The sequence below is a fragment of the Loxodonta africana genome, chromosome 9, assembly GCF_030014295.1.
Source record: "Loxodonta africana isolate mLoxAfr1 chromosome 9, mLoxAfr1.hap2, whole genome shotgun sequence".
Lineage (NCBI taxonomy): Eukaryota > Metazoa > Chordata > Mammalia > Proboscidea > Elephantidae > Loxodonta > Loxodonta africana.
Genome location: NC_087350.1, coordinates 20,382,882 through 20,410,386, shown reverse-complemented (window position 1 = coordinate 20,410,386; position 27,505 = coordinate 20,382,882). Strand labels below are relative to the sequence as shown.

Genomic DNA, 27,505 nt, shown 5'->3' with positions numbered 1-27,505 from the left:
AATTTTAGTTCTTAACTTTTGTATTGAAAATAGAACATATATACTAAAGTACACAAATCTTAACTAGATGGCTCGATGGATTTTTATTATTTATCTTCATGTAAGCACCACCCAGATCAATATATAGAACATTCCCAGAATTCCTTTCTCCCTTCTCTGTCAATACCCCCTCCCAGAGGTAACCACTCATCTCATCTTTATCACCATAAGTTAGTTTTGCCCCTTCTTTGACTTCATCTGAATGAAATCATGTATTTGTGTGTACTCTCTACGTGTCTGGCTTCTCTCACACAGCAGTGCGATTCACCTGCGTTGATGCATGGAGTAGTCGTTAGTTTGCATCCTGCTTTCTCTCGGTACTTTCTCCCCGCACAGACCTAGGATAAATGCCATTATAAGAAGCGGAGTGGCCCTGAAAGGGAACTTGTCACTGAAGGAACGTCTTTCCCTCAGAAAAGCCACCCCTTTGGTTCCATGGGACACTGGCCTGGGCAGTGCTCTCCCTGCATCAAGTGCTTTAAAAGGAATCTCATGGGAACTTGTATGTTTACCTTGGATGCTGTCAGCATAAAGAATTTTCTTGAGCGCTCTTGATATGGAGCTGATGGAAGAAGAGAGTAAGAAAGGGATGTTTTCTGGAAGGACATTTTTAGGCAAAGAGAAAAAACAAGAAACTTAAGGCTTCTTTAAGAATTGGAGCCTAGAAGCCAGCTTTTGGAGCAGAGGTAAACATGCTTTTTGGGGTCACTCCCCTTCTAGAAGCCTGAAGTCAGAGCTCAAGGGCATAAAACACTCAGAGCGACGGGGTCTCGCTAGAGACTAGGAAAACCGATTTGAGTGCAGGCTGCCTGTGAGAAGCCTTCCCCCACCCAGGTGTATGGTGGGAGGTTCCTATCAAAGCTAGTGGGGTTTTCACAATAAAAACGCTCACCCCATGACAAACCTGAGAGCAGGGAGGAAAGCCAATACTTTTCAATGGCGTCTTCAATGAAGAAGAAAGGGACTAGTTACCCTTGCAAATGTGGTCCGAGATCAGATAGTAAAATGGAAACTACGCAGTTAGCTCTAGTGGCTGGTCACTCTCTTCTTTCCCTTAAATATCTGCTGGTTCTGTGCCTGTATCTGCTGGGGTGATGCACTGGAATATTCTGCTGAGACAAAATCAGTGGTTTTTGCCTGGCAGCTAGAGCACCCTGCAAAGGGACTGCTTTGGAAAGCTGGGCCATCCTCAGGCCCTTTCCCTCAAGTCTAGCATCCATACACGTTTGTGCCTGTGGCCGCAGTAGGTTGTGAAAGAACCACCTAAACCCACTGCCTCTTACATCAGATGATGAACCTTGAATTCAGCAGTATTTATCGCTACAAAATTTAAATATTTTATTGTTTATTGAGTAATTCCTGTATCCATGACCCTTGCTAGAGGCTTTGCATATATTTTGTCAGTTGCTCCTCACAGAACTTGGGGAGGTAGACAGGATTATCCACATTTTACAAGTGAGTATATTGAGAGAGATTTTTAAAAAAATATTTTTATTGTGTTTTAGGTGAAAGTTTACAGAGCGAATTAGTTTCTCATTTGACAAATTGTACACGAAGTGTTCCATGACATGGGTTGCGGTCCCCATGCTGTGTCAGCGCTCTCTCCATTTCTGGCCCTGGGTTCCTATAATTGCTTTTTCTACAGAGCACGTTCTTTTCAGGTGTTATTGTTTATTTTATAGGCCTGTCTATTGTTTGAGGTGGTTTCCAGGAATGGCAGCAGTACTAAGTCAAAGGGGTGTCATAGGACCATAGTCTCGGGGTAGAGTTAGGGAAATTAAGTAACCAGCTAGGAAGTAACAGCTAGTAAGAAGTAGGGTTGAGATTCAAAACTAAGTCTGTTGGATTCCAAAGGCATGTGCCTTGTGCTACACCATACTTCTTGTTATTTGCTATGGAGTTGGCTCCAAGACCTGGTGACCAACAAAACATTGCCCAGTCCTGCACCGTCTTCATGGTCAGTAGTTGTGACTGTGTCAATCCATTTCGTTGAGGATTTCCCTCGTTTTCGCTGACCCTCTACTTTACCGGACATCGTGTCCTTTTCTAGCAATGGGTCTTTCCTGGTGATGTGTCCAAAGTACACGAGTCGAAGTCTTCACCATTCTCACTTCTAAGGAACATTCTGGTTGTATTTGTATTTGTTCTTTCTTTGGCTGTCCACAGTATATTCAGTATTCTTTGTGACTCAAAAATGGCTTCAGGGTACACATATTTCTTAAAGGAGCCTTAATTATTAAGTATGAATCAAGAGAAATGGATAATATTGGGGCTTTCAAAAAAATGTTTTTTTAAAGATGTAAGTTCTTTATTCTCCCAACTAAATCTACATTTTCCAGTGTTTTTCCCAGACCTTCATCCCCATCAAAAAAAAAGTTACAGGTTCTTAAATAATTCATACTACAGCTTAGATTCCTTGAGGGTCTGGCAAGCTTTAATCTTGGATAAGCTGATGTAAAATATTGCCAGTAGCCAACCTCAGGTTGCCAACGCAAATATAAATCTCTCCTTGTTCAGTATATGAATTTATAATATAAACTGCTTTGAATTATACCTGGTATTGAATAGAATTAAGATGCCGTTGAGCAACACTTAAACATAAGAAATAAGACGATATTATAATCTAACTTGTTAAGTATGTGCTACATAAAGAAAATTTTACTCCATCATTTTAGACCTAACAGAGAGAACACTGGGCACGTGAGTGACTCAGGAGCATCGGTTGTCAAACATGGACTCAATCCAGAGAAGACTTTCATGCAGGTTCATTATTTGAAGGTAAGTGTATCAAAGTGGCAGAAGGTAATGTGGTTCAGCCCTTTTTGGGTTATATATAGAAGCAATGAAGATCGGTAACATGGCTGAGGCAAAAGAAAAGAAATCAACGTTGTAATAACATTTGAATGGTCAGATATCTGATTGTCCAATAACTGCAGCACTTCATACTAAAGAAATAAGGCCACATTTCAAAGGTACGAATCAAAGGAAGCCAAGATATTCCCTGCCCTGTATCTTCCTTCCCATACTTCATGCGAGCTTTGAGGAGCAGAGCCTTAAAATCTCTGTAAAAGTCCAACTGGAGTCTTTGGGTGGTGTAAATGCTTAACGCACTTGGCTGCTAACTGAAAGGTTAGAGGTTCGAGTCCACCCAGAGGGGCCTTGGAAAAAAAGGCCTGGCGATCTACTTTTGAAAAATCAGTCACTGAAAACCCTGTGGGGCACAGTTCTATTCTGACACGCGTGGGATCGCCATGATTTGAAAATGACTCAACATCTACTGGGTTTTTTTTTTTTAAGGGTCCAAATAGGAGACAGGAGTAATCAGGAAGCATTGTAAGCAGTAAAGGTCTTTATGATAGCCAGGGTCGAGAGAACCTGGGCCTCTGTTCCCTTTTTATCCCTGATGGGTGACCAGACTTCATATAACCCAGTAACATCAGAGATGATGCTGACATTAACAAATGATTTGAAAGGAAGGTCATCGATCCTTACTTTCCACACCCAAATTTACTTGTAAGAATATAAAGGACAGCCTGGGACAGGTGAGATGGGACATTCTAGAAGCAGATGATATGCAGTAGGTAAGTTAGAGTTTACTGAGTGAGCATTTTTCTGATACTCCTGATAGGCATTTTTTTCTTTCTTTCTTCTAGGGCTATTTCCTTCTTCGTTTCCTTGCCAAAAGATTTGGAGATGAAACCTATTTTTCGTTTTTAAGAAAATTTGTGCACAGATTTCATGGACAGTTGATTCTTTCCCAGGTAATTTAGGGATTCTCATGGTTTCACGATGTACCGTTGGAGAGGGTGTGGCATGTGGGGGTTAGTATGAAGCAAACATAACCCTGATACCAAAACCAGACAAAGATACCACAAGAAAAGAAAACTACAGGCCAATATCTCTTAAGAATATAAATGCAAAAATCCTCAATAAAATACTAGAAAACAGAATCCAACAGCACATTAAGAGTCATACACCATGACCAAGTGGGATTTATTCCAGAAATGCAGGGATGGTTCAACATTAGAAAATCAATTAATATAATACACCACATCAATAGAACAAAGGAAAAGAACCACATGATCATCTCTATGGATGCAAAAAAAAAAAAAAAGCATTTGATAAAATCTCACACCTTTTTAAGATGAAAACCCTAAAGAAGATTGGAATAGAAGGGAAGTTCTTCAATATGATTCAGGGCATATATGAAAAGCCAACAGCCAACATTACACTTAATGGAGAAGGACTGAGAGCTTTCGACTTGAAATTGGGTAAAAGGCAAGGGTGCCCGTTCTTACCACTTCTATTCAGTATTGTATTAGAAGTCTTAGCCAGAGCAATAAGACAAGAAAAAGAAAGAAATGGTATTCAGACTGGAAAAGAAGAAGTAAAAATATCTCTATTCACAGATGATCCCACTGAATGTAGAAGTTATCAAACAATATCATTAATATCACATGCAAGTAAAATTTTGCTGAAGATCATTCAAAACTGGCTGCAGCAGTATATCAATAGGGAACTGCCAGAAATTCAGGCCGGATTCAGAAGAGGATATGGAGCCAGGGATATCATTGCTGTTGTCAGGTGGATCTTGGCTGAAAACAGAGAATACCAGAAACATGTTTACCTCTGTTTTATTGATTATGCAAAGGCATTCGACTGTGTGGATCATAACAAATTATGGATAACATTGGGAAGAATGGGAATTCCAAAACACTTAATTGTGCTCATAAGGAACCTGCACATAGATCAAGAGGCAGTGTTCGGACAGAACAAGGGGATACTGATTGGTTTGAAGTCAGGAAAGGTGTGGGTCAGGGTTGTATCCTTTCACCATACCTATTCGATCTGTATGCTGAGCAAATAATACAAGAAGCTGGACTGTATGAACAAGAACGAGCATCAGGATTGGTGGAAGACTCATTAACAACCTGCATTATGCAGATGACACAACCTTACTTGCTGAAAGTGAAGAGCACTTACTGATAAAGATGAAGGACCACAGCCTTCAGTATGGATTACACCTCAACATACAGAAAACAAAAATCCTCACAACTGGACCAATAAGCAACATCATGATAAATGGAGAAAAGATTGAAGTTGTCAAGGATTTCATTTTACTTGGATCCACAATCAACACCCATGGAAGCAGCAGTCAAGAAATCAGAAGATGCATTGCACTGGGCAAATCTGCTGCAAAAGACCTCTTTAAAGTATTGAAAAGCAAAGATGTCACCTTGAAGACTAAGGTGCACCTGACCCAAGCCATGGTATTTTCAATCACATCACATGCATGCAAAAGCTGGACAATAAATAAGGAAGACCGGAGAAGAATTGATGCCTTTGAATTGTGGTGTTGGTGAAGAATATTGAATATACCATGGGCTGCCAAAAGAATGAACAAACCTGTCTTGGAGGAAGTATAACCAGAATGCTCCTTAGAAGCAAGGATGGCGAGACTGCGTCTTACATACTTTGGACATGTTGTCATGAGAGATCAGTCCCTGGAGAAGGACATCATGCTTGGTAAAGTACACGGTCAGTGAAAAAGAGGAAGATCCTCAATGAGATGGATTGACACAGTGGCTGCAACAACGGGCTCAAGCATAACAATGATTGTGGGCATGGTGCAATACCAGGCAGTGTTTTGTTCTGTTGTACATAGGGTCACTATGAGTCAGAACCAACTCAATGGCATCTAAGAAAGACAACATTCACAGATGATATGATCCTATGTATATAAATTCCCATAGGGTCCACAAGAAAACTTTTAGAGCTAATAGAGAAATTTAGCAAAGTTGCAGGGTACAAAGTCAACAAACAAAAATCAGTTGGGTTTCTTTACACCAGTAATGAGAAACATGAAAGGGAAATTAGGGAAACAATTCCATTTAAAATAGCATCAGAGAGAATAAAATACCTAGGAATAAATCTAAGCAGGGATGTGAAGGACTTACGCAATGAAAACTATAAAACACTGCCGAAAGAGACTAAAGAAGACTTACATAAATGGACAGATGTTCCATGTTCGTGGATTAGAAAACTTAATGTTGTTAAATGTCAACACTACCCAAAGCAATCTATAGATTCAATGCAATCGCAATCAAAATTCCAACAACCCTCTTTACAGAAACAGAAAAATCAATCCTCAACTTCATATGGAATGGCAAGAGGCCCCAAATAGCTAAAGCAATAATGAAAGAGAAAAACAAAGTAGGAGGGCTGATACTTCCTGATTTTAAAACATACTGTAAAACCGAAAAACCAAACCCGTTGCCATCAAGTCAATTCCAACTCACAGCAACCCTATAGGACAGAGTAGAACTGCCCCATAAGGTTTCTAAGGAGCAGCTGGGGGATTTGAGCTGCAGATTTTTTGATTAGCAGCCAAGCACTTAATCACTGTGCCACTAGAGTTCCAAAACATAATATATAGCCACAGTAATCAAAATGGCCTGGTACCGGTATAACAATAGATACAAAGACCAATGGAATAGAATCAAGAGTCCGAAAACAAACCCACATGTCTTTAGCTGGGTTCTCCAGAGAAGCAAAACCAGTAAAGCGTATAAATATATAGAGAGAGAAATTTATATCAAGGAAATGGCTCACTCGACTGTAGAGGGTGGAACATCCCAAGTCTGTGGATCAGAATAGAGGCTTCTCTTGAGTCACATAGCCGCAGGAGCTGGCAAACCTAAGATTGGCAGGTCGGAGAGCAGGGCTCTTGCTTACAGGCTGTGAAGATCAACAAATCCCAAAATTGGCACAAATAAACTGATAGGTCAAGTCCCAAGAACCAGAGGTCAAATGAGCAGGAGACAGCCACAGGATTCAGAGTGAGCAAAAAAGTCAGAACATCTGCTTATATTTGGATGCAGGCCACACCCCCAAAGAAACTCCCCTTCAGCTGATTGGCTGCTCACAGAAGATTCAATCATGGAAGTGATCACATATAAACTGTCAGAATCACGACTCAGCCAAGTTGACACACAATCTTAACCATCATAGTCCACCCCTTGTCAACTTGGCACATGTACACATCTCCTTAAACCACACATAATCTCTGAATAAAGACAATTATAAAGTCATACTTGTGTTTAACATGATAAAACCAACACGTGTACGACCGAAAACGCACTCACGCCGTTTACATCTTATATTTTATAAGTGAAGAAAACAAAAATATTTGATGCACACACACAAAGCAGAAATACTCATATCAATTACTGTCCTCGTTTCTCCAACTGGTCAAGTGGCCATAACTGGTATTTAGAACTACCTTCTTCCGCCACCCATTCTGTATTCCCTTTGCCCTCAGCAAGCACCTCAGCTGGTTGTTCTTCTTTACCTGGTGGGGTGACCCAAATCTTCATTCCTGACTGACCTGGGTCATTAGTAGTCGTGTTGGAATTAGGTTATTATAGTTGTCCACTGACTGTAATCACAGGGCATGGTAGTACTAAGAGAGGACCTAAGGGATCTTCTGCATTTCAGACATACTCTTCTTTACCTCCATTATGTAATATCAATCTGATTTCCTCTTGGTAATCAGGATCAATCACACTAGCCAGTATGGTAATTCCCTTCTTTGCCTGTTGATGCAGAGGCATAAGGAGCCCAAAGTGGCCAGGTGGCATTCTTAGCTTCCAGTTCAGTAGAATCAGTGATGTGTCTCCAGGTGGGAGCATTCCTCCCTTTGAAACTAAGACCTCTAGGCCTGCAAAGCATAAGGTTGTGGGGACAGGAAGCAAAAATCTTGCAAGTGGGTCACTAGGGGTAATAGTGAATGGTGCCACTCCCATTTCTACCTCTTGATTCCTGAACCCATGAATCCTGGCTATGACAGAAACGGCACCATGTATTGGACACTGGTTTAGAGCATATGCAGCTTCCTGGAGAACATTGCCACAACCCTGCAAGGTATTGCCACCTAAATGGCACTGTAATTGTGTCTTTAGAAGGCCATTCCATCATTCTATCAAGCCAGCTGCTTCAGGATGTTAGGGAACATGCTAAGACCAGTGACTTCTATGAGCATGGGCCCACTGCCACACTTCATTTGCTGTGAAGTGAGTCCCTTGATCCAAGGCAATGCTGTGTGGGATACCATGACGGTGGATAAGGCATTCTGTAAGTCCACAGATGGTAGTTTTGGCAGAAGCATGGCGTGCAGGGAAGGCAAATCCATATCCAGAGTGTACGTATCTATTCCAGTAAGGACAAAACACTGCCCCTTCCATGATGGAAGTGGTCCAATGTAATCATCTTGCCACCAAGTTGCTGGCTGATAACCTCGAGGGATGGTGTGATATTCGGGACTCAGTGTTGGTCTCTGCTGCTGGCAGATTGGGCACTCAGCAGTGGCTGTAGCCAAGTCAGCTTTGGTGAGTGGAAGTCCGTGTTGCTGGACCCATGCATAACCTCCATCCCTGCCATGGTGGGCACTTTGTTCATGAGCCCACTGAGCAATGACGGGAGTAGCTGGGAAAAGAGGATGACTGGTTTCTACAGAAGCACCATCCTATCCACTTGATTGTTAAGATCATCCTCTGCTGAGGTCACTTTTTGGTGAGCATTCACATGAGACAAAAGTATCTTCACTTCTTTGGCCCATTCAGAGAGGTCTATCCACATACCTCTCCCGCATAAATCCTTTTTTCCAATTTTCCCATCATGTTCCTTCCATGCCCCTGACCATCCAGCCCAAACCATTGGCCATAGCCCATGAATCAGTATATAATCACACATCTGGTCATTTCTCCTTCAAAGCAAAATGAACAACCAAGTACACTGCTCAAAGTTCTGCCCATTGAGAGGATTTCTCTTCACCACCGTCCTTCAGGGAGGTCCCAGAAGGGGGCTGTAGTACTGCCGCTGTCTACTTTCGAGTGGTGCCTGCATATCATGCAGAACTATCTGTAAACCAGGCACGAGTTTTCTCTTCTTCAGTCAACTCCCCATGAGGCCATAGGTGCAGACTGGGAGATCAAAGGTAATGTGACAGGATTGGAGACCATGGGCATTTGGGCCACTTCCTCATGCAACTTACTTGTACCTTCAGGTCCAGCTCAGGCCCAATCTTATATATACCACTTCATTTAACAATGGAGTGCTGCTGTCACATCCAACTTTATGACTCTGTGGGTCAGACGACACCCAGTTCATGATGGGAAGCTCAGGCTGTATGGTGACTTGGTGGCCCATGGTTAAGTTTTCAGTCTCTACTAAGGCCCAATAACAAGCTGGAAGCTGTTTCTCCAAAGGAGAGTAGTTAACTGCAGAGGATGGCAGGGCTTTGCTCCAAAATCCTAAGGGTCTGCATTGTGATTCACCAATAGAGGCCTGCCAAAGGCTCCAAACAGCATCTCTGTCTGCCACTGACACTTCAAGCACCATCAGATCAGCTGGATCATATGGCCCAAGTGGCAGAGTGGCTTGCACAGCAACCTGAACCTGTTGTAGAGCCTTCTCTTGTTCTGGGCCCCACTCAAAACTAGCAACTTTTTGAGTCACTTGATAAATAGGCTGGAGTAGCACATCTAAATGAGCAATATGTTGCCTCTGAAATCCAAGGAGGCCCACTAGGCTTTGTGCCTCCTTTTTTGTTGTGGGAGCAGCCAGATGCAATAACTTATCCTTCACTTTAGAAAGAATATCTTGACATTTCCCACACGACTGGACCCCTAGAAATTTCACTGAGGTAGAAGGCGCCTGAATTTTTGTGGGATTACTTTCCCACCCTGTAGCACAGAAATGTTTTGCCAGTAAGTCCAGAGTGATTGACACTTCTTCCTTACTAGGTCCAATCAGCATAATATCTTCAATGTAATAAACCAGTGTGATGTCTTGTGGAAGGGAAAATCAATCAAGGTCTCTGCGGACTAAATTATGACATAAGGGTGGAGAGTTGATGCAGCCCTGAGGTAGGCAAGTGAAGGTGTATTGCTGGCCTTGCCATCTAAAGGCAAACTGCTTCTGATGGTCCTTCGAAACAGGTATGGAGAAAAAGGCATTAGCTAGATCAATAGCTGCATACCAGGTGCCAGGAGAGGTAGTAATTTGCTGAAGCAAGGAAATGACATCTGGAACAGCAGCCACAATTGGAGTCATCACCTGGTTACATTTTCGATAATCTACTGTCATTCTCCAAGATCATTCTTTTTTTTGCACAGGCCAAATAGACGAGTTCAATGGGAATGTGGTGGGAATCACCACCCCTGCATCCTTCAAGTCCTTGATGGTGGAAGTAATCTCTGCAACCCCTCCAGGGATGCGGTATTGCTTTCAGTTTACTATTTTCCTATGTAAGGGCAGTTCTAATGGCTTCCACTTGGCTTTTTCTACCATAATAGCCCTTACAGTATTTGTCAGGGATCCCTACTGTCAGGGTTCTGCCAGTTGCTGAATATATGTATTCCAATTATCCATTCTGGAACTGGATTCAAGCACCCACTGAGCCTACTGTGAGACAGATGTGAGCCAAGTCTCCATTAATAACCTGACCCCCATATGCTCCTACTCTGACTGGTGGGCCATAGTGACGTTTGGGGTCTCCTGGAATTAGTGTCAGCTCAGAAGCAGTATCCAGTAATCCCTGAAAAGTCTGATTATTTCCTTTTCCGCAATGAACAGTTACTCTTGTAAAAGGCCGTAGATCCTTTTGGAAAAGGCCAGGAGAAAGATTAGCAGTAAAAAATTTTGGCAGTGTATTAGAGTCTTTCCTCAAGGGGACCCAGCCTCCCCTTCATTCAAGGGGTTGTGGGTCTTTAAACTTGCTCAAATCTGGGAATTGATTGAGGGACTGTGACTCTCTGTTCTGGTGATTCAGGTTAGACTGCTGTTCACCTGACCTGGAATTCATCCATTTGTACAGATCAAGTAAATATTTAGTAGATTTCCTATCTGTTTCACTCCTAGGGACACCATGACTAAAGTAGCCAAAACCATAAGTCCGTATGAGTCAGACTATTCTGATGACTGCTTTGACTCCCCTGTCCATTACTGTAACCATGCCCACCTTGTCTTTGGCGATTGAGTGCAGCCACTTGGCACCTACTACCACAGGGTCCAATCAGCCCCATTGTAGTTAGGTGTCTTAATTCAGTCAGGGCAGTTCCCATTGTCAAATCTGATTTACATAAAATAGCAATCAGAGCAGTCTTCAAGGATGCCGGAGCTCCCTTCACAAATTTGTCCCTCACAGTTGTGGTAAAACGTATGTCCTCTGGGCACTCCATGTGTGGGTCTGTAAATCTAACCTGATAAATCCACTCTAGAATGCCAGTTTCCCTAATTCTTTGCATACCTTCTTCCACAGTATACCAAGGCAGGTCTGGTACTTCAGCTTATTTTGTGTAGGTCACCTTGTAATCCATGCTTCAGCAACCCAGCCAAATAAACTATTAGATTCTTTCCTAACTTCTTGAGCTGAAACACTGAATAAAGTATCTGTGCTTAGTAGACCCATATCAATAAACTCAGACTGATCTATCTTTATGTTCCTTGCAACATTACCCACACCTTTAATAGCCATTCCCACACATATTCCCCAGGTTTCTGTTTGTACATTTTAGAAAAGTCAAGCAATTCTTTTGGATTGTAGCATACCACCTCCTGGGTCACACTCTGTACTTCACCTTTTGAGACTCGCTGGGACTTAAGTCTAGCTATAGGTCTAGAAGCCAGAATCTGTAGTGTGGAATTGTTTTGAGAACATTTAGCATTGTCTTGTGAAGCATCTGCCTCAGGCAATGCCCCAGGCAACGACTCAGGCAAGGGCTCTTTAGAGGCAGCTAGACTAGGGCTAATCTCATTAGATTGGTGTGGAGGGGCTAAAGGTTTTTCTGGACAGGGTGTTTTAGCAGATAAACATGAATTAATCTCTTCAGTGGGAGTGATTCTGCTGGCAGAAGTGATTCAATGGAATTTAGGGGCTCAGTGTCCCCCGCTTCCTGATTATCTGCCCATATGTCCCCATCCCAAGTTTCAGAATCCCATTTCTTCCCAAGCAATGCCCTTGCTTTAACTTCAAAGACACCTCTCGAGGTTGGCAGTTCAGCTGGCATTATAATTCAGCCACTCTTATGATAAGACTCTGGGTCTGGTTCTTGGCAATTTCAGCTCTGTTACTACAAGAAAGAAGGCTTTCTTTCTAAGCACAAGTGGAAGCCTTGAGGTCATTTATGCAGCACTTGAGCTTTGACTCTGAAGCCCTGGGCGCATCTCTTTCTTTTACCAGTTTGTCTAGCGAAAGTAAGACCAACCAACTAGCTACCTTATACTTCTCATTCTGACAAAACTGTAGAAAGATATCACACATGTATTCATCCAAAGCCTCGCTTTTCACCAATACCTGATTTACTGGTGGTGATATTTTGCATAATTGTGTTGCCACCTCAAGCCATGGATTAACAGTGCCCTCTTTACTGCTGGAAGCAGAGTCATCAACATCTTTAAGACTAACCAGACTTGAGAACCAATTTAGAAAACTCATCCTTACAATTTTGTTTCTCTGGAACCACTCTCAGCACCAAGTGTCTTTGACTGGGTTCTCCGGCGAAGCAAAACTAGTAAAGTGTATAAATATATAGAGAGAGATTTATATCAAGGAAACAGCTCAGGTGATTTATAGAGGCTGGAACATCCCAAGTCTGTGGATCAGGATAGAGGCTTCTCTTGATTCACATAGCCGCAGGGGCTGGTGAACCCAAGATCGGCAGGTTGGAGAGCATGGCTCTTGCTCACAGGCCGTGAAGATGATGAATCCCAAAATTGGCAGATAAGCTGAAAGCTCAAGTCCCAAGAACCGGAGGTCAGACAAACAGGAGACAGCTGCAGAATTTAGAGTGAGCAAAAAAGCCAGAATATCTGCTTGTATTCAGATGCAGGCCACACCCCCAAGGAAAACCCCTTTCAGCTGATTGGCTACTCATAGCAGATTCAATCATGGGAGTGATCACATATAAACACTGAGAATCATGTCCCAGCCAAGTTGACTCACAGTCTTAACCATCACTCCACACATCTGTAGGCAGCTGATTTTTAACAACGGTGCTAAGTCCATTTGATGGGGAAAGAAGAGTCTCTTCAAAAAATGGTTCTGGACTCTTGACTGGAGGGGGGATGGGAAGATAGAGAGAGAGGGAAGACGGCAAAATTGGCACGAAACGAGAGACTGAAAGGGCTGACTCAATAGGGGGAGAGCAAGTGGGAGAAGGGAGTAAGATGTATGTAAACCTACATGTGACAGACTGATTGGAATGGTAAATGTTCACTTGAAGCTTAATAAAAATTAATTAAAAAAAAATGGTTCTGGGAAAATTGGATTTCCACATGCAAAAAAACAAAACAGGATCCATGCCTCACACCATATACAAAAACATATTCAAAATGGATTAAGGACTTAAATGTGTAAACTAAAACCATAGAATTCTTAGAAGAAAAAGCATGGGCAACTAGATTTTAACAACAGATTACCTAATATAGTAACAAAAGCACAAACAGCAAAAGACAAAATAAGTAAATAAATTTATAAAAATTAAAAACTTTTGTTCATCAAAAGACTTCATAAAAAAAGTGAAAAGACCGGCTACTGACTGGGAGAATATTTTTGGGAAATTATATCCAACAGGACTCTAGTAGCCAAAATACATGTAAACCTTCAACTATTTAACAACAAAAAGAAAACCCAATCAGAAATGGGCAAAGGACTTGAATGGACATTTCACCAAAGTGGACATTTAAAGGGCTGCCAGATGCATGAGAAGATGTTCAGCATCATTAGCCGTCAGAGAGATGCAAATCAAAACCACGATGAGATACCATTTCAATCCCACTAGGATGGCTAAGATTTAAAAAATAATAATAATAATAATAAATGTTGGCAAGGATGTTGAGAAACTGGAACGCTTATCCATTGCTTGTGGGAATGCAAACTGATACAGTCATTGTGGAAAACGGTGTGGCAGTTTCTCAAAAATTTAAAAATAGAACTACCATATGACACAGCAATTCCACACCTAAGTGTATAAGACTTGAAAGCAGAGACTCAAAAAGAGGCTTTTACACCAATGTTTATTGCAGCACTATTCACAGTGGCCAAGAGGTGGAAACAACCTAAATGCCCATTGACAGATGAATGGATAAACCAAATGTGGTACGTACATACAATGGAATACTACTCAGCCAGTAGGAGAAATGAAGGCTTAATACATGCTGCAATGTGGGTGGAGCTTGAAGACATGCTGAGTGAAATAAGCCAATCATAAAAGGGCAGATATTGTATGACCTAACATATAAAAAGACAAGAAAAGGAAAATATATAGAGAACAAAGTTTGTTAGTGGTTACCAGGGGCAGGAGGGATGTGGAAAGGAGGGTTAATAGTGATGGAAATATCGCATTGATTAAGGGTGGGGTTGCACAGCTGATTATTGTAATTGCTGTCAGTAAGTTGTACACCTGTAAAAAGTTGAATTGACAAAAGTTGTGTGATATATTTACAACAACGACAAAAAAAGAAAGAGTAGTTGCTGAGGCTGCTTATGTACAACTAAAAACAGAATTTGTTTCCTTGGTTTGAAGGTTTTGGGTCATGATTTCATGGGACATCCCAGTTAATTGGCCTAATAATATGTTTAAAGCAAAAAATTCAAACCCCTTGCCATTGAGTCAATTCCAACGCATGGCAATCCTGTAGGACAGAGTAGAACTGACCCATAGTGTTTCCAAGGAGCGCCTGGTGGACTCAAACTCCTGACTTCTTGGTTAGCAGCTGAGCTCTGAACCACTGCACCACCAGATCTCCTTTTCTACCTGCTAGTTCATTGCATAGTGCCTGGGGCCTTAAAAGCTGGCAAATGGCCAACCAAGGCACAACAATTGGTCTCTATTTGCCTGTAACAACAGAGGAAGAAGGAGAGTCAGGAACAGAAGGCTATGGAATGGGTGGTTAATTGCCTCCATGAACAACTGCCTCCTCTGCCATGAGACCAGAACTGGATGGTACCTGGCTACCATTACTGAACATTTTGATCAAAGATTCTATAGAAGAATCCTGATCAAAAGGGGGAAAATGCAGAATAGAATCTCAAAATCTCATGGACTCCAGACTTCCTGGAGCCATGGAGGTTGGATGAACCCCTGAAACTCTTGCACTAAGATAATCTTTAAACCTTAAACCAAAAATACCTCCTGAAGTCTTCTTAAAACCAAATAATAATTTAGCTTAACTAGTAAAAAATGTCTGCTTTGAGCATGATGCTCTTGTAAGAACTACCTATGTGGAATCAGACTGACAGCTCCAACTCAAAATATTAGATAGGAACCTTAGGGGGCAGTGGGTTTATGTTAATGGAGGAGGAACAGTTCAGAAAAGGAGGATGAGAATGGTTACGCAACTCGAAGAATGGTGTATGTAGAAGCTGTTGAATTAAAAAAGTTTTTCTGTGTATATTCTCAACAATAACAACAAACTAAATAAAATTTAAAAAATATATGGTAAATAAATAAAAGGGTAAAGATTTATGATTTAATGTGGGAGGAAAAATAGGAAGTTAATGAAGTGGACCCAAGGAAAGTGCTATTTCAGGGAGGGTAATCTCCTCACAGTTTTGGGCCAGACTGGACCCAATGCCATCTTGTAGACAGTGATACAGATAGTTGCTCAGTGACATTAAAAACAAAAACAAATAGTCCTGCTGTTCCCTCTACCTGAAATGATCTTCGCAAAGTTATTTCCTTCTTGTCCTTTACTCTGAGTTTAAATGCCAAAAACTCTGAGTCATTTCAGCTATGCGGATTTGTCTCCACCCTGTTATTCCCTACCCCTTTGCCATTTTCATGGTCTTTATTGGCATGGACATTATTTATAATTACATTTTCATTTCTAGTTCCGTTTGCTTAATTTCTACCTCTTCCACTCTCCGTATAAGCTCAATAAGGCCAGAGACTGTGTTCTTTATACCACCAACATATAACCAGAACTTAGTACGTGACTGGCACACGGTAGATGTCTCGTAAATATTTAATAAACAAATAGATTAGTAGCAAGATACATGGAAATATTTAGACAATCTGTACACAAAACTATCAGACCTTGTCAGCTCATAAGGGTGTGAGGCAGAGCTGCACACAGCAAGATAGCTAACAGAGAGCGAGAGGCTCTGAAAACATTGTTTGGGACTGGCAGAGAACAGATGATGGATCCTTATCATGTCTCAGTTTCTTAGCGCTGTTGTAACAGAAATACCACAAATGCGTGGCTTTAAAAAAGAGAAATTATGCTCTTACAGTTCAGGAGGCTAGAAGTTCAAATTCAGAGCACCAGCTCTAGGGGAAGGCTCTCTCTGTGTCAGCTCTGGGGGAAGATCCTTGTCTCTTCAAGCACTCTTTGGTTCCTTGGTAATCTTCACGTGGCATCTCTCCTGCCCTATTTGTGCTTGCTCCTGTTTCTAATCTGTTCCTTTTGTAACTGAGAAGTGAGTAGGTTTAAGGCCCTACATTGATAGGGCCTTAATATTAACATAACAAAACACTATTCCCAAATGTGATTACATCCGCAGGTACAGGGGTATTGGGGTGGGTGGGTAGGGAAACAATTCAGTCCATAACAGCATAGATTGGCCTGAAGGGCGTTTTGATGTTTGAGAATTATGTTCACATACAGTCTTCAGTCCCATTATCCACAGCGTGGGATGTGATGGATGTGCACGTATGGTATGAACACATATGGAGCGACTAACATGCCTCTAACAAGACTATGTGCACTTGTACTCTTCGGGAAGGGGCCCTCCCTAAATATGTATGTGGAAAGGCAATTTCAAAACTGGTTCAGAAGTCTCCTGTGCTTGGTTGACTGATGAGCGCAAACTCCTACTGCTAACACTTATCGCCAAGATCCTTCAGGGTAAAACGAGTGAGCACGCTACATTTGCCATGACACTAGAGATTCTGATTTCAACTTCCGGTGGCGCTCTTAGCGCTCTCTCAGCCAAATCTTTCAGTTTTCCTTTTTTCTCTCTCGAATAACAACTTTTTTGTTTTTTAAGTAACGGCTTTACCAAAATAAACCTAACCCATTGCTGTTGAGTCGATTCTGACTCGTAGCAACCCTACAGGACAGAGTAGAACTCCCCCATAGGGTTTCCAAGGAGCAGCTGGTAGATTCAAACTGCCGACGTTTTGGTTAGCAGCCAAACTCTTAACCACTGAGACCAGGGCTCCATTAATATCATAGAGATGTGATAATCACATCAGATAACAAAATGGTGGGCAGTCACACAAAACTGGAAATTATGGCCTGGTCAAGTGGTCACACATTTTGGGGGGACACGATTCAATCCATAACTCTGAGGTATTGTATATGACAGGGAGAGGGGATGAACACCACTGGAGCTGTATACAGCCTTTTTTGGAAGAACTTGAGTACACTAACTCTTTTGAAATTGGGCTAAATATTCCCTGCCAAGCTTCTCGAGACCTAGTATGGATGTAGCTTATTCCCATTGCGGGTACCCCCTCAATTTGAATTATTACTTCAGTTAAGCCTGGAGCCCTAAAAAAAGAGCCCTAGAATCCACATAATTCACCAAAGAGTCATCCTCAGTTGTTTATTTCCCATGATTTGCTCATCTCTTCCTGCAACCATTTCCAGTCCCTTTACAGAAAAAAGGGAAAATAAGGTATTTCTCTTTCCAAATATGGGGGTATTTGTGAGAATTTGTAGGGTTAGGACAATTCATCAGCACCACTGCCGCTGAGCATAAGGTTGGGAGGGGGTGATCCAGAGGGAGAGTTAGCAGCAGTGTTAGAATCTCCTGTTTCTTGCCTTGGTTGCTCTGTTTGAACTTTACCTCGTGAGGTTATACGTCTTTCCTTGTTTGGATGCTGCTGGTGACAAATTTGCTATTTTTTTTAAACAGATTGCGTTTTTGTTTATGTCATTAGTTATTGATGAGGGAGAGTGTGATCCATTTTTCTTTACTCAGAAGTCCCTCTATTTCTTCTTTCCCAGCTTCTTAATCCTTTCTGTTACGCTAATCACCTCTTCTGCGCACCTAGCTCTCTATGACTTGTCCAGCACGTCAGTATTGTCATCTTTCCAGCCCCCCTAAAACTACTCTTTTGAGTTTAACAGTCGTCTTCCTGACTACTTCATCGCTTCTTACCCTGCCAACCCCATCCTTGCATCAGTATTTCAATTATTTGTCTTGCCTCTCCTGTATCCCCCCTCCCTCTCCAAAAAAAAAAAAATCGAGGGCTGTGGTAATTGCTCATAAAGCACCTGGCAGGAATTACCACCCTGTGTAACTGTCCAGCCAGCGTCTATCAGGTAATCTAGTGAAATCTGCAAACACCTGCCGTGCAGTGAATACTTTCACCTGGACTGAAAAAATACTTACCAAATCAATCTGATGCCAGAATCAGGGTTCGTTTTTTTAAAAATTCGTAATGCTTAATTTAGTGTTGTGAGGTGTTAATCAAAACCAGCTGTCTGGGAAGGTTCTGATTAGCGTATATATTGTTGGGAGAGTAGGAAATGAAGGAAAAAGTTGCAGGAATGCAGTTCTCAATTTCTTTGTGACTGGGGTGTGGGCTTATAACAATCGCCCAGGAGTCAGGTACAATTTCACTCCAGCCCGCTGAGAACAGCAGCTTTTTGTTTTTTCACCCTTGGTTTTAAATGTCTTCCAGCACACTGCAGTGGTGATGCACTGAGAGCCTAGGAACTGTCACTCGCTGACTTTGTCAGGGATCCTGGAGTCAGCCTAGATGAAAAGCCTTCCTTGTCCAATTACCTTTTGTGAGTTGCTTTCACAAAAATGTCAGCGGACTGAAGGGAAGAGTGAAGACTGAAAGGCCTGAAGAGAGGTGGTGAGGGCAGGAATAATCATGTCATTTTTTGTGTTAGGAGGGGGCAAGCGTTTATCAAGAGTGCACTCCAGGGCTATGTGCCCATTTATGAAAAGAGCCAAGAAAACTAGCGTTTCCAGACTACACAGATCAGGTCTCTGAAAAGAGTAAGAAGGACCAATTATGTTGATTCCATTGAAAGACTGCCTGGATGAGACTAAGTGTCTTCGTGGGACTGGATGGAGCACAGGACAGAAGGGAACTATCTCGCACTGTAGAAGGAACATTCACATAGCCCGTTAGAATACAGGCACCAGCTCTTGGAGATAGCTGAGATGTGAAGTTTATGTGTTCCAGTGTGATCCCCTAGACCTGTCACCCCAGTGTTGTTTGCCGACCTCTAATCAACTGCTGTGCTGCCTGAGATCTCACCTGAGGCAGGAAGAGGCAGGTGCACCAAGACGGCAACCTGCCAGGAGACAGGGCAGCCATGTTTCTGAAAACATGAAGTAGGGCTTTCTGAGGACCATTTGTACTTCCCCTGTATTCACATGGAATTCTGGAGTATTGTGCTCTGCAGTCCTGCGAAGAAAGATCCATTTGTAATTGGAAATTGCAAAAGGGCAGAAGTAAGGTTAACTTCGAATTTCCTCCTTCTCATGCAATTAAATTCTGCCCCGTGCCACTGAGCTAATGTAATTTTTCCCCATATAATTGAGCATAAATTACCGAGCAAATACGAGATAAGTTGATATGAGCTATATGGAGATAATGAAGTGAAATTAGTAAGAAGTTATAATTACAGTACTTGGATTTTTAAGAAACAAGAATAATGTTATTAAACCAATGGAATATTTACAAAGTAATCTGTTAACATATCAGGTTGTGATAAATGAGTTTCTAATTCATTTTTTTTTTTTTTTTGCAAAACAACTATTAAAAAAAAAAAAAAAACACTTAAAAAACCTCAAGGAAAAATAAGCCTTCTCATTCTTAATACTACTCTTGTTTCCTTTCGTATTTTTTTTTGTGCGGCTATCCACTGCAGGTGCAAAGAATGACTTCAGATGTGAGGCATTAATCCATTTGGGGTTCACCCCCCTCCTCCATTTGGCCTGCGTGATCCATGTTTTCAATATCAGTTTTGTTATTGTTTGTATTATTTATTTTAGACGAAACAGCAACAGACAAAGTCTTTGAAGGAAAACAGGGGTTGTAAGAAATAAATCTTTCATTAATGCTCTTAATAGGGAGACTTGGCTTCTGGCAGAAATGGACCATAGCCACCCATAAACACATAGAAATGGTACGGCCAGCTCCACTCCTGTAATGATGGCTCTACTCTAGTGTGAAGATGGAAAAAGAACACCTTGTCATACAAATTGCTTGCAGATTTCCATTTCTCTGCAGTTCCATCTGCTTTGTAATACAGAGACTGAGCTGCTGCTCCCATCTCACACTGGGAGTTCAGCAAGCCTCAGCAGAGCCTGTTGCTGACACTGTGTCTGCAGCCTGGGTTCTGTTGGGAGGACTGCCATCCTAGTGACTCTAGTTTGACCACTGCGCCACCAGGGCCTGACTCTAATTTAGGATTGTCATATTTGGTTATCTGGGCTTACATGTGTGATTTCTCTAAAGGACCCATTTAAAAAGATGATTTTCAGTTCATGAAAGAAAAACTTGAAATGTAGAGCTTATCTGTTGATCAATGTCATCAAGTTCCAAGGAAAGTTAAACATGGCTCTTGTTTATTTTGTCTTCTATATGTATTCAAAATGCATCTTATCTAACCTTTAGATGACAGAAGAAGATTTGGCAAATAAAAATGTAGGACACCCAGTCAAATTTGAATTTCAGGTCAACAACAAATGATTTTTTAGTATAGTATGGCCTCAGTTTAACTAGGCATCCTCTATTTTATGCAGCAACCCTAGCTGAGACCAAATCAAGATTCCAGAATTAGATGGGGTGGAATAATGGGCCACAATACTCAGGTACATATGAAGTATAAACTTGATTTTAAAAATCTTGCATATTTGGATTTTTTACATCTTATGGTATTGTCATTATGTTTTAAAAGAGTCCTTTTTAAAAGAGATGTTTACTGAAATATTTATTGATGAAATTATGTAATATTTAGGATTTGCTTCTAAATTATAAAGGAGGCAGAGGAGCCAATGGGGCAGCACTGGCTGTGGGTTGATGGGTGCATGAAGGTTAATTATATTATTTGTATACTTTTGAGTGTGTCTGTAATTTTCTATAGTAAATGCAAAAATGCGTGTGTGTGTGTAAGTCATGCCTTTAGTTTGAAAAAATCTATTACTTTAATTAATTAATGTCTACTGGCCAACAATTGGAAACCTTGGTGGTATAGCAGTTAAGAACTATGGCTGCTAACCAAAAGGTCTGCAGTTCGAATCTCCCAGGTGCTCCCTGGAAACCCTATGGGGCAGTTCTACTCTGTCCTATAGGGTCACTATGAGTTGGAATCGACTCGACGGCAGCAGGTTAGGTTTGGTCCAACAATTGTAGACAGGCACTAGAAGAGGTTGCAGATAGAGAGGCTGGCTCTTGTAAGCCACCTTTGGAGTTGTGGCCATCTTTGCTTCTCCATTAGGATGTGAGCCCTCTTGGTTTTTGTCTAGTCTTTCCCTAGGCAAGGCAAGAACATTGTAAGTTAGTCGGTACTGGCCTCTAAGAGGTCAGTATGTAACAGAATATCTGGTAAAGCTCATGAAGAGCAGGCCACAGTTGAGCCAGAGGGTCAGTGTTTATATTATGGCCAACCTTTTAAAAATAGTTAAATACAAAATGAGATAAACCATTCAGTTAGGTCAAAACAACAAACATGATGTTTTTCAATTTGTTCATGGTTTTTACAAAACAAATCTCTTTAACCGATTGGATTGAAACCCTGGTAAATTAATGAATTGAGTACTCTAATAATTCAGCTTGGGTCTAGCTTCCCTAGCAGGTGAGCTGTCGGCAGCTGGGAGTGCTCTGTCTCTGGCGTGGTTCCGGGCAGAGTTATTTGTTGATGGACATCTTTAATGGTTTGCTTTTTTCTTATTCCAGGATTTCCTTCAAATGCTGTTGGAGAACGTCCCAGAAGAAAAAAGGTGAGGCCCAATTTAGGAATTAAGAACTCAGTTTTGCTGTGAATGCTAAAAATGACCCTGCCTTATTTTGGCTTATTACAACCTAGAAAGTTAAATCTTTCTCTCTCAACAGGGAACAGGGGCCTAGCCTAGCCAGTGGGAGTTGCAGGACAATCAGCCAGACTTAGAGATGGGCCCACGCAGATACCGGAGCCAGCAGGCAAACCAGGGACCCCAAAAAGTGGTATAGGAGGCAAGCCGAGGACAGCCTGTGGCTCAGCTTCTGCGGGAAAGATGAGAGGAGAGGAAAGCTGTCAAGTTAGGGTGGCTCCGTGAGTGTGGCTTGTTGTGAGGAAGCCCTGACGGAAGGAGACAACGTAGCAGGTAATAAGAGCCTGGGATGTGAAGTCAGGCTCACCTTGGTCCTGACCCCAGCTCTGCCACTTCCCAGCTATGATGTTTAATCCCTCCAAATTTCAGTTTTCTAAACCTCTCTGGCAGGGTCTTAGAAAAGATAAAGGAGGTAATGTATGTGCAGAGTAGGTGCTCAATGATTTCTTTAATCATTATAGCAATATTCGTTATTATAACAATAGCCATCTACTGTGCATCACATGTGTATGGGATCTACGTACAGTAAATCATTTAATCTTTATTACAACACTCTTCATAAATCATCATCATTATAATGCTAGTGATAGCAGCCAGCCCTTACTCCTTTATCTTTTCTAAGACCCTGCCAGAGAGGTTTAGAAAACTGAAATTTAGAAAAGATAAAGGAGGTAATGTATGTGCAGAGTAGGTGCTCAATGATTTCTTTAATCATTATAGCAATATTCGTTATTATAACAATAGCCATCTACTGTGCATCACATGTGTATGGGATCTACGTACAGTAAATCATTTAATCTTTATTACAACACTCTTCATAAATCATCATCATTATAATGCTAGTGATAGCAGCCAGCCCTTACTCCTTTATCTTTTCTAAGACCCTGCCAGAGAGGTTTAGAAAACTGAAATTTGGAGGGATTAAACATCATAGCTGGAAAGTGGCAGAGCTGGGGTCAGGACCAAGGTGAGCCTGACTTCACATCCCAGGCTCTTATTACCTGCTACGTTGTCTCCTTCCGTCAGGGCTTCCTCACAACAAGCCACACTCACGGAGCCACCCTAACTTGACAGCTTTCCTCTCCTCTCATCTTTCCTGCAGAGGTTACTGTGTACATGCAAGCACTCATTTAATCCTCAGAACAACCCTGTTAAGTACATTATTTTACTTATGAGAGGACTGAGGCACTGAGAGACCAAGTAGCCAGTCTGAGATCTCACGGCTGTCTGTCTGTAGCAGGGCTGACAGGCCACTTTCAGGGATTCAGAGAGGAGTTTAAAGATCTAACTCGTGAAAGCCTCTGGATGGTGTAAACGGTTAATGCGCTCAGCTGCTCATCAAAAGGTTGGAGATTTGAGTTTGCCCAGCGGTGCCTCGGAAGAAAGCCTGGAGATCTACTTCCAAAAAATCAGCCGTTAAAAACCCTACGGAGTTCAGTTCTCCTCGGACACACATGGGGTCGCCGTGAGTAGGAGTTGACTTGACAGCAACTGGTTTTCAGCTAGTTCGTTGGTTACACTAGGTTTGTACCAACCCTATCCTTCTAACTTCCCATCTTCCCTTGGGTGCTAAAGGGAATACCCGGAAATATAATTTCTCATAGCAAAATTGGTATTCAAATGTTAAAGGGGAGCATCTTGTGAAATTAAACTTTTTTTTGAAGAAGGGCTACCATTACTCTTCTCCTTTCTGATCCGTGTATGTGACACATATCCACGTGTGGAAACAAATTCTTCCACAGAGCCATAGACTTAGATCCATTCAGGGCCAGGCACCGACATGTCAAGGGCCTGTCTTATAGTGTCTTAAGAATCAGCTATGGAGACTATGCTCCCAGGCTAGGCAAGGGAGATGACATGCAAATTCAGGTGAGGGTCCAGGGACCATAAGAACATGAATATTTTTCTGAGCACCCAGTGTTTGACTGGCCTTTTTTGTTCAGTCTCTCCCCTCTTCCACGCCAAATTCTGGCTTCAACAATTAGAAGCGTTATTGTTAGGGTCATTGTTTTTTTTTAAATAAGGTGGAAACATAAATGTAAAACAAGCCAGTGCATCATACAAAATTAACACCCACAGATTATTTGATCAACTGTTGTTTCTACTACCTCTATGCTCCCGCCTTTTGATGCACGGGGCCTTAGAAATTGGCCAAGATATATAGCTTTTCAAGAGGCTGCTCAGAAGTAGTGTGGTTTGCTCTGGAAGGTCTGAAATGTTTCAGATTTACCATTCTTTCTTTTTAAGCAGACATATGGGTTGTCTTCATGCAAAAATCATGTCAAGTGTGGCCATTATTCCTAAGGTCAAGAACAACAGTTTACCTGGAAGATATTTTTTTTCCTTTTCTTTTGTACCTGCCCTGCAATCACTTTTCAGGTCCCCTGGTAGAATGGAGCCGTGTTCTTAGAAATTAAAGCAGAGAAAAAAAGAGAATTAATAGAAATGCTGTATTGCCTCCTTAGGCTGTTACCAAGTCTGTTTCTCAGTGATGACTGTATATTCTTTGAGAACTTCTTAGGGCACAAATATAGCAATTTTCATGGAAGCAACAAAGTGCATTTTTAGTGTTGGAGGTTGTTATGGATTGCATTACGTCCTCCAGAGATATCCGTCAACTTGGCTAGGCCATGATTCCTAGTATTGTGTGATTGTCCACCATTTCGTCATCCGATATGATTTTCCTATGTGCTGTAAACCCTATTTCTATGATGTTAATGAGGTGGGATTAGTGGCAGTTATGCTAATGAGGCAGGACTCATCTACAAGATTAGGTTGTGTCTTAAGTCAATCTCTTTTGGGATATAAAAGAGAGAAGCGAGAAGAGAGACATGGGAGACCTCATACCACCAAGAAACAAGAGCCAGGAGGATAGCGCGTCCTTTGGACTTGAGGTCCCTGCACTGAAAAGTTCCTTAACCAGGGAAGATTGATGCCAAAGATCTTCCCCCAGAGCTGACAGAGAGAGAAAGCCTTCCCCTGGAGCTAGGCACCCTGAATTCAGACTTCTTGCCTCTTAGCCTCTTTGTTGAAGCCATCCACTTGTGGTATTCTGTTATAGCAGCACTAGATAACTAAGACAGTGGTCTTCTTTCTTTTCATCCTCTTCCTAATAAGGATATTGAATTCATTTGGATGATCTTGAGCTCTCCGGCTCTGAGGGACCAGGATTCTATAACTGTGGATACTTACTGAGACTGCACACCGTGGGGCCACAGAGAGGCTTGTGTTGTCATTGTAGAAGTTCAGAGCATCGTCTCTGTCTTCATGGTGGCCCCCAACCATCACCCACAAACCTTTTTGATAGAATACCTTTCCCAGTGAGGATCATATTTTGATTAGCAGATATAGACTTCTTTTTAAAATTCTCCCTAAAAGTTAAGGTGATTTTATTCCTATAGTGACTGTATTTCAGGAGGTATACCAGAATACGTTTTGAAACTCAAATGTCTTTTTCCTGCTAACTAATCTCAGAATCTAGTTCAGCTGTTAAAACAGACTGTTTACTACCCTCTTACTTACGCCAACATATTGTACCAATTTTATCTAGGTCTCCAAGGGCCCCATGCCTACCCCCCGGAGCCTCTAATCTCTGTCCCCTGCTGCATACTGATCCTTGGACACATCTGTTAGGCACGGGAGCCCTTCTAAACAGGGTAGGTTTTTTCAGATCAGATCAGCGTTCAGGGGCAACACTGTGTCACACTGTCTTTGCGTTGTTTTCCTATTGAGCACCTCCCATACCTGGCCTTAGGCTGGACACTGGGGAACGCAGAGAGGAATAAATCTCTATTCTCAGGGAGCTCCTAGGCCACTGTTAGAGACATACATGAAATATAACAGATCATTATGGCTCACTGTAGCAAGTGCTCTACCAGTTGTGGAATGGATTCTATGCTCCATAGGCTTTTCAATGCTTGGTTTTTCAGAAGTAGATCACCAGACCTTTCTTCTGAGGTGCCTCTGGGTAGACTCGAACCACCAACTTTTCCATTAGCAGAGAGTGTGCTACCTGTTTGCATCACCCAGGGACAGCAAGAGCTGTGGAGAGGTTCAAAGTCCTGGGTGCGCAGAGAAAGGTCACATCAATCCTAGACTTCCAAGCCTTCAGGCAAAAAGGAACCTATGATGGTTTAAAGTATGGGAGTACTGTCGCCAGATTGGAAGGGTAGCTCTAGGGGCAGCGTGGAAGGTAGATGGTGAGGACTAGAAGCCAGAAACCAGTTAGAGTCCAACGGAGCAGTTCAGTCAAGAGATTCTGAGCACTGGAATTATGCAGGGATGGTGGCAGTGGCTGTGGGGTTGAGATTAATGAACAAATCCAAGGGATATTTCAGAGGTGCCACAGATAAGACTTGATTGGTGGGTTGTGGACGTTGAATAGAGGAATCAAGCATGAGCCTGACATTTCTTTCTTGGCCCCTCAGTTACACTGTGAAATGGTGTTGAAAGTACAGGGGAGCAGATGTTTTGTCTGGGATAAGGACTAGGCAGAGGCAGCAGAAAGGGAGAGCATTTAAGGTGGAAGGGGCAGAGCAAACTTGTATGTAGACATCTTCAATGTGAAGTTTCTGTTCCAATGCTGATGTTTGATTAGACCAACGTAAGAAAAAAATAAAAGTTTCCGGGATGCCTGGGCAAAAGGAGCTCCAGACAAATACTGGACTCCAGCCTCCCCAGTAGAAGAGTGGCCCAGATACCTTACCCAAGGTACCTGGCCCACATGACAGTCCAACATTATCAACAGCTCCTGGTTCGTTCTTTGCCCATCAATTATTATGTTTGTGTGTGCATGTTCATGTGTTTGTTTTAATCCAGGCTACTTTTCCTCCTCCACGGAGCTAGGGAGTATTCATTTTATAAATGTGACATCAGCAGTCTTCATTATCTACCTAAGCACAGATGACTTGTTTTGAACAAGAACATCAGTAACCGTGTGCAAAGCTTCGAGATGAACTCTATTTGCAGCCACATGTAGAGAGAGAACTTAAAAACCAAAATTGTTGTTGTTGTTAGCTGCTCTTGAGCCAACTCCAACTCACGGTGGCCTCTTATACAACAGAACGAAACATTGGCTGGTTCTGCACCATCTTCATGATCACTGGCATGTTCGAGTCCACTGTTGCGTCTGTTGTGCCAGTCCATCTCACCAAGGGTTTCCCATACCCTTGTGGCCTTCTACTTTACCAAACATGATGTCCTCCTCTAGCAACTGATCTCTACCTAGGACGTGTTCAAAACAAGCAAGTCAGTCAAGAAATGTTCTATTGCGGTCCATAGGTTTTCACTGGCTAATTTTCAGAAGTAGATCACCAGGCCTTCCTTTCTAGTCTCTTAGTCTGGAAGCTCCACTGAAACCTGGACACCATGGGTGCCCCTGCTGGTATTTGAAATATTGGT

At 42.0% G+C, this 27,505-nt stretch overlaps 1 protein-coding gene across 21 annotated transcripts in view; it reads left to right on the top strand.

Annotated features, from left to right (window-relative positions):
* AOPEP (aminopeptidase O (putative)) overlaps positions 1 to 27,505 on the top strand; it is a 462,828-nt gene that overhangs the window by 302,464 nt on the left and 132,859 nt on the right. For 20 of the 21 annotated variants that reach the window (XR_010322950.1, XR_010322949.1, XR_010322951.1 and 17 more), the window contains 3 exons: positions 2,715 to 2,817; positions 3,693 to 3,800; positions 21,972 to 22,015. Coding sequence is in view for 18 of the 21 variants with exons in the window: in XM_003407697.4 (XP_003407745.2) it covers positions 2,715 to 2,817; positions 3,693 to 3,800; positions 21,972 to 22,015 (255 nt within the window). In the remaining 3 variants the exon portion in view is untranslated. The remainder of the gene's footprint in view (positions 1 to 2,714; positions 2,818 to 3,692; positions 3,801 to 21,971; positions 22,016 to 27,505) is intronic. The other variant, XM_023544689.2, reaches the window with a different exon arrangement.